Raw genomic sequence first — 8,373 nt, 5'->3', positions numbered from 1 at the left:
AATGAGTGATGGTTTTTTGTTTATTTTGGGACCATTGTTGAGTAAAATCAGAATAACCGATTATTTTTTTTTTTTTAACTTTGGGACCATTGTTGGGTAAAATCAGGAACGACCAACGTACATGTCATGTGGGTGTTTGGGGTTCCTTACAATGTTTTAAAAACCGGTAAATACCGGCCGGTTATACCGGTATTACCGTTTTTAAATGTAAATCCGGTACGAAACACCCCGGTAAATAAGTGAAACGGCATAAGGTTTGTACCGGCGGTAAAATCCGGTATACCGGTTTGAAACATAATACCGGTACCGGCCCAGTGTTATTTTAGTTTGGGTTGTTACTTATTTTTATTATATATGTTACTTATCTTACGTAATTTTTATATATTATGATTATTCGTAACTTAAACTTCTTATTTAATATTGTATGAGACGAAAATAGTTATCAATCTAGTTAATGAGGATGATGATAATAGTGAATTTCATCTTTTATGCGATCGTGAACTTGATGTATTCAACACTCAAGTGGCTTAAACATATCTTTCACTTTCATTTAAAAGAGTTTGTTGGAAAACTGAATGATTTTCGATTATCTTTTGGATTATTTTTATGATGGATTTACTTTTAGATTATCTTTTAATATGTAATCATGCATTTTTTGAATTAACTTTTGATTTGATGTTGTAATTTATGAAATTACAGAGTTAGCTAGTCAACCCGGTTGAACCGCTCGGTACAACCCGATTCAACCGGTTGAACCATTTTTTAGCCTAATCCGGTTTGATTTAAAAACCGGTTTTTAAAACATTGGTTCCTTATTTTGCACCAACTTTTAACTTATTGACTTCTTAGAAGTTAAAAGGAATCCCAAACACCATCTGAGACTGACTTTTATGGCTAAAAGGAATCCCGAACACTCTTTGAGAAAGATTTTTATGGCTTGAAAAAGGAGAAATTGAGAAGTCAGAAATTCTAAGTTCTTACTTATGACTTCTTAGAGGTTATAAATCAGAAGTTAAAAGGAATCCCAAACATCCCCGTGTTGCTCTGGTTATTGAAGAATCGGAGCAAAGTTTGAATAAAAAGAGCAAAGTTCGAATCAAAATCGATTGTTAGATTAGTTGATTGAAGAACAAGTTTTTGATACCAATTATTCGATTGTGAATCACTAATAGCGTATTCTTTAATTTATATTGGTTAACTTAGCAACAAAAGTTTTTAACCTATTAAGGTAATCAAGAACAAACGTGTGTAAATAAACAATTTAAGAACACAACACATAATTTCATAATTGCAAATTCAATTGATTAATAATTGGTATGTTATGGTCTACTGTTATAATGAATGATTATCCAAATAATCTCTTAAGATGATCACAAAATTCCAAGAGATTAACATAGGGCATTGAAGAGGTATGGTCCCAATTCCCTGCCTACATGGCAGGGACCACACCACTTTTTGTGCACACAAGGCATCCATGTCACCAAGACCTTCTAGAAGCTTCCAGAAGATGTCTAGGCGGTCCATAGCTGGCATCAAAGATGCTTCGTCCAACATAAAGGACAACACGTGTCACCATTGAGAGAAGGCCACATAGGCCTGCGACAATCCAGGGAGCAAGTCTGACGCAACCAGTACGAGGTATCCAGCGCAAGCGAATAGAAGGACGCCACGTGTACCACTACACCCTTTGCGACAGAGCAGACCAAGAGGATATTCCCCTTGGTCGGACAGCTGGCGCACACCCACAGCTGGCACAGCTGCTTCCTCCTTCTTCACCATCCGGCTATAAATAGGACCCTTCATCATTCAGGTTAAGGATCTGGGCTCTCTTTACTCACACTATACACACACTGTTTTATTCATCTCAGAGCAGTACTTATTCTCACGCCGGAGCCTGGTTAAGAGGGAAAACCCCCTTTTCCCCTCTTAACGAGACTAACGGTGTTTACTGTTTTGCAGATCTTAGGCCTTTGACATGAGCAAGAGAAGAGGTTGAACCCCATACGTGAAACGACCCTCTTGGTTATCCTTTGTGTTAACCATTGTTTCAACATTGGCGCCATCCGCTTTTTTGCAAGACCACTCTCACCTCTTTTTCTCTTTTAGAAAACACTCGTGAAAATGGCAGACCAGAATCATTCACACCCAGCTGACGGAGAAATCTCTTCTTTTGAACTCGTTTCGGACACGGCACACGTCCAACGCGGTCAAAGGAACGAGACCATCCAAGAAGGCCAGCTGAACAACGAGTTTCCGTCCATTTTTGGAAGTGCGTCCAGGGCTGCTAGCCAGACCACAACTGGACCCATTTTCCAAACACCAACAAGAATCATCACTCAAACCACAAACGGGGCTGCTCTCCAACCTCCAACGGGGATGTCACATCAAACCCCACCGCCGATGCAGACTGTAAGCCATGGGCCAGGCCCTTCGGCGCCATCAGAACAAGCACAACTCAACTATTCTGCACTTTTAGGGCTACCCGAAGGAAAAACTCTGGCTTCCTGGTATGCTGAACAGATGGCGTCTTTAAACCTCGTTTATACGCAGCTCAGCGCACAACAAGCCTTGCTCCAAGCACAGGCTAACCAATCAGCATTCGTAACTCCACAACCAAGGTCTCTGAGTACACACACGGCTCAGCAGACAAACGCGTGGAACTTACGACCAGAAAGAGAACCAGTGCAACAGGTCAGAAGACCCAGCATACAAGACACGCGCGATACCTATGCTGAAACAGAGAGCAACTTCGTCCAAACTTCCAATCAACAACGAAGGCCGATCCAAACCCGTTTGGGCGCACGCAACATGAATACAGAATGGGAAGAGGAGGAAGACGACCCAACATACAAGGCAGAATCCACAGTGTTTAGCAGACTTCCTCCAGAACACGAGGCTTACAAACCAACCAAGCGCGCGGGGTACAACCCCAAAGCAGAGCATGACTTCACTTTGAGCTATCGTCCTGAGGACATGGCTGAAAATTCAAAATTTATTCCAGAAATCGCGTGCGCAGCCATCGACAAAACAAAGTTACCACACAACGTAGGTAAATACAATGGGTTGACGGACCCAGATGATCACCTCCAGGTGTTCAAAGGCGCAGGAGCAACAGGTGGTTGGAACCTACCAACATGGTGTCACTTGTTCGCTCAAACTTTCGTTGGTGCGGCACGCATCTGGTTCGACAATTTACCAGCTGGAAAAATCAAATCATGGGTCGACTTCCGAGAAAAATTCTTAGCACACTTTTCTCAACAGCGAAGACACGCCAGAGACCCAGGTGATTGTTTGAACATATACAGAAAAGACTACGAAAGCGTAGAGGATTTTATTACGAGGTACAACAAAGAATGTTTGGAAATCGGAGACATACCGGAAAAGATGATGCGCGCACACTTCATGCGAGCAGTCAAATGCGACGATCTGGTTAAAAGAATCAAAGGGCGCGACGGAGGACCCAAAGACTGGGAAACCTTCATTGAAGCAGCCAAGACCATTGCGCAGACAGATAGGCAACTGACCGGTGACGATCACCGTCAGCGCGCACACAACCATCACGATCGAAACAACAGAAGGGGTAGAAATCAACCCTGGAGGGCTTCTGGGAACAGAGAAAGAAGCCCCCCGCGGGACGACGCACGCCATACGATCAATCAGATAGCCCATCGAAAAGAAGTAAAGCGCGAAAACAGAGAAAAGCAGTGGACTCCACTAACCAAAACACCTTCTGAAATCTTAGCTACAGAAAACCATCAATTCAAACCACCCTTGCAGATGCGCAACAAAAGGGGTCAGGACCCAAATCTCTTCTGTGAATTCCACAAAGATACGGGCCACTTGACCGACGATTGCTTTAGCTTAAAGCAAGAAATTGAAAGAGCTCTAAGAGACGGAAAGCTCGGTCACTTAGTCAAAGGAGGAAAGCGCGATTACCGCCAGATACAACGAAGAGATGAAGGTCCAGACAACAAAAAGCTCAGAAAGCTAGAAACTCATATGGTGCAAGGAGGACCACGGCGACCAAGAAAAAACTACAACAAACGCGCGCAGGATGATTCATGGCGCGAAAAGCAAGTAGTGTTCCCAGTTGTCAGGGGAGGTCCAAGAGAAAAACGGCCAATAGTCATTCCAGGGGTGATCGGCCACTACCAAACAGATTACATCTTTATTGATCCCGGAAGCACTGCAGACATCATATATGAACAGTGCTTCAATCAATTCGACCAAGAGGATAAGGCGCGCCTGGAACCAGTTGACTACCCATTAACTGGATTCTGCAATGAGGCCGTCTTTCCCCTAGGACAAATATCTTTCCCAGTATTACTTTCTGATGGGAGAAATTCAAGAACTGAAGAGGTCACATTTATGGTGCTACCGGCACATTCAAGACATGACATCCTCTTAGGACGAGAATCCCAAGGAGATTTCAGCATGATCTGTTCCGCACCACATTCTGCCATAGGCTTTCCAACCGAAACAGGCGTTGCGTTGATATACGCAAGCAAGGAAGTGCTAGCAACAGACGAAATCAGGCCGACAAAAGCAAGCAAGCCCGCACCGCGCAGAGAGGCAGAAAAATGGGTATTGAATAGCGCATACCCAGAACAAACGGTCACTCTGGGACCCGCAATGTCTGACCTAACGCGTGCGGCGCTAAAGAAATTACTGCATGACAACATGGACGTGTTCGCCTGGACACCGGCCGATATGGTTGGTGTTCCACGGCATATAGCGGAACACCGGTTAAACGTCTCAGAGGATGCGAAGCCAGTAGTGCATGCCAAACGACACCTGGGAGACATCAAACATGATGCAATGAAAGAACAAGTGTTAGAACTGCTAAACGCAGGAATCATCAGGGAAGTCCGGTACCAAACGTGGGTGGCAAGCCCAGTTATGGTAAAGAAACCGAATGGTAGTTGGCGAATGTGCGTCGACTACAAGGATCTGAACAAAGCATGCCCCCGTGACTGCTATGCGTTGCCAGACATAGACGAGAAAATAGACTCTTTGGCAACATTTCGGTGGAAATGTTTTTTGGATTGCTACAAGGGATACCACCAGGTCCAGATGGCTGTTCAAGACGAGGATAAAACCGCATTCCGCACGCCAACGGGGCTATACTGCTACACCAAGATGCCGTTTGGCTTAAAGAATGCAGGTGCTACGTATCAACGGTTGATGAATGAAACATTCAGTGACGCCATCGGTAAACACATCGAGGTATACATGGACGATCTGGTAATCATGAGCAGGGAGGAGAGCGCGATGCTGGCAAATATTCAGAAAACCTTCAACACGCTGCGCAGCGTGAGCATCAAACTGAATCCAGCAAAATGCTCATTTGGAATGGAGGAAGGAAAGTTTCTGGGCTTCATAGTCACCAAAGATGGTTTTAAGGTGAACCCAGAAAAGGTCCAGGCCATAGAGAGGATGCCTTCACCAGCAAGCATCAAAGATATGCAAAAGCTCGCAGGACGATTGGCAGCCCTCAATCGATTCCTAGCAAACCACGCGGCAAAATCCTTCCCATTCATCAAGACCTTACGAAACTGCATGAAGAAAACCCAATTCCAATGGACTCCGTAAGCAGAAAATGCGTTCCGCGAGATGAAAGACTGTCTCATCAAGCTGCCAACTCTAACCGCACCAAACAAAGGAGAACCTTTGGTTTTGTACCTCTCAGCTTCCGACAGGGCCGTCGGTGCCGTATTGCTGGTTGATCGACAAGGTGTCCAAACACCTGTGTATTATGTGTCCAGAACCCTAACCGACCCAGAAACAAGATACGCAATCATGGAAAAGCTTGTCCTTGCACTGATTCACGCGTCGAGAAGGCTACGCCGATATTTCGCCAATCACGTCATCCACGTGTTAACAAATTACAATATTGGGAATATCCTAGCAAGGCCGGAAATATCAGGAAGGTTGGCCAAATGGGCGATAGAGCTAGGGGGACTCAACGTAGTCTTCAGACCACGACCGTCGATAAAAGGCCAAGTTTTGGCAGACTTCATGACGGAAGTCCCCGATGACAAAGACAGAGAGTGTAAGGCGATGGAGAAAGCGGAGAAAAAACAAATCGAAGAACCATGGATGCTGTATACTGACGGCGCGTCCAACGAAGATGGGGCAGGCGCGGGGCTGCGGCTAGTGAGCCCGGACAAAAACGAGTTCACTTACGCCATACGTCTAGACTTCAAGAGCACAAATAACGAAGCAGAGTATGAAGCCTTTCTGGCCGGCCTGCGCTTAGCAATCAAAATGGGAGTCCGACATATTGAGGCACATGTGGACTCCATGCTAGTGGCAGGCCAAATCAACGGTCAATACGAAGCCAAGGGCGACATAATGGCACTCTATCTCAACCAAGCAAAGACGTTGCTGCAAACTTTCTATTCTTACAAGGTGCACCACATAAACCGCAGCGAAAACAAGCCGGCAGACGCCTTAAGCAAGCTTGCGTCAACAAGTTTTCAGCACCTAGCCAAAGACGTACGCATAGAAGTTTTAAGCAACCCGTCTGTTCCACTCCGAGAAGTCAGCGTAATCCAAACAGGAGCCACGTCCTGGATGACACCCATCATCATGTACTTACAGTCCGGGATACTCCCAGAAAATAAAGCCGAGGCGCGGAAAATCCAGTACAAATCAGAACATTATCAAATGGCGGACGGGATATTGTACCGAAAGTCATATCTCGGCCCTCTGCTGAGATGTGTTGACGCCGACGACGCAAATTATCTGATCCGGGAAGTACATGAGGGCATCTGCGGCATCCACGCCGGGCCACGCATGGTAGTGGCTAAAGTAATGAACGCTGGTTACTACTGGCCCGGAATGCACCTCGATGCCGTGAAAGAATTAAGGAAATGCAGCGGCTGCCAACGGCATGCACCAAAAACCATGCGTCCAAAAAACGAGTTGGTGCCAGTAACAACCGCATGGCCCTTTCAGCAATGGGGCATAGACATGGTGGGCCCCTTCCCAGAAGCTCCGGGGGCAGTCAAGTTTATCATCGTCGCGGTCGATTACTTCACCAAGTGGGTAGAAGCAAAAGCACTTGCGTCAACCACATCGGCAGTCGTTAAACGGTTTATCTGGGAACAAATCATATGCCGTTTCGGCCTTCCACTCCGCATCATCACCGACAATGGTACAAATTTTGCAGCAGATGATCTCGAACGATGGTTCAAGGAACTAAACATTGAACACACCTTCTCGTCGGTCGCACATCCGCAAGGGAATGGTCAAGTTGAAGCAGTCAATAAAAGCATCGTTGACGGCATCAAAGCAAGACTCGGTGAAAAAAGACGAGGATGGGTCGACGAGCTACCAAGCATATTATGGGCCCATAGAACAATGCCCAAGACAAGCAATGGAGAAACACCGTTCAGCTTGGTCTATGGGTCCGAGGCTGTGATCCCAGCAGAAATCGGGCTTCCATCTCCGAGAATGCTCTCCATGAATCTGATCAATAACGAAGAAGAAAGGAGGATCGACCTGGACCTCCTAGAAGAACGGAGAGAGATGGCGGCAATCAACGAAGCCAAATACAAGACAAAGCTTGAAAAATATTACAACTCCCGAGTCCGCATCTGCACCTTCAACCCAGGCGATTATGTCTTAAGGGACAATGAAGCGTCCAACGCAGAAAAACCGGGAAAACTGGCTCCCAAATGGGAAGGCCCATACATCATCGATGAAGTCCTCGGCAAGGGAGCATACAAGCTACGCACCATGAACGACAAAGAGGTTCCACGAACCTGGAACGCCCAACAGTTACGAAAATGCTACATATAAACATGTAATCGTATAGGGCGAATCGCCGACACATTTACCTAATACAAAAAGTGTTTGGCTATATTTACTTCATGCAAATTTTTTGTCACAACTGCATTTATCACTTTGGGCGTACACGAAAACATCAATGGCTCGACCATAGGAAACGTTGTAGACCTCCAAGGCTCGTCACAGCCAAGTGCACAGCCGGGTCGAAAACACAACCAAAGCCTACAAAACGCCAAAAAACATAACTTCGTGCCCACATAAACACGAAAACATCGATAGCAAGGCAACTAAACATTGTAATGCTCCCAAGGCTGTAATCCCAGCCGAGCTCACACAATAACCTGCAACTCGATCACTTCGTATATCACATACAAGCGCGCATACTTAAACGACAGAATAAAAACGTTGTAGTAACACAACATCACCTGTCAGCGCCATCATTCATTCGTGACACCTAATCAAAGCAATTAAAACATGCACATATTATGACGATTTCAAAATTTGCATAAACATAATCAGAGTAACAAACATTCGTCAAAGTACACAACACTAGAAGTGCAAAGTAAGAAATTGTCTTGA

At 45.5% G+C, this 8,373-nt stretch overlaps 1 protein-coding gene across 1 annotated transcript; it reads left to right on the top strand.

Annotated features, from left to right (window-relative positions):
• The first annotated feature begins 5,799 nt into the window (after nucleotides 1-5,799).
• LOC110887854 lies at nucleotides 5,800-7,848 on the top strand. Its single transcript, XM_022135420.1, has 2 exons — nucleotides 5,800-7,306; nucleotides 7,823-7,848. Exons 1-2 carry the CDS (start codon nucleotides 5,800-5,802, stop codon nucleotides 7,846-7,848), a joined length of 1,533 nt encoding a protein of 510 aa, XP_021991112.1.
• Nucleotides 7,849-8,373: the final 525 nt, after the last annotated feature.

The sequence above is a fragment of the Helianthus annuus genome, chromosome 11 (assembly GCF_002127325.2).
Source record: "Helianthus annuus cultivar XRQ/B chromosome 11, HanXRQr2.0-SUNRISE, whole genome shotgun sequence".
Classification (NCBI taxonomy): Eukaryota; Viridiplantae; Streptophyta; class Magnoliopsida; order Asterales; family Asteraceae; genus Helianthus; species Helianthus annuus.
The sequence above is the reverse complement of the archived record's forward strand: the minus strand, read 5'-3'. Positions and strand labels throughout refer to the sequence as shown.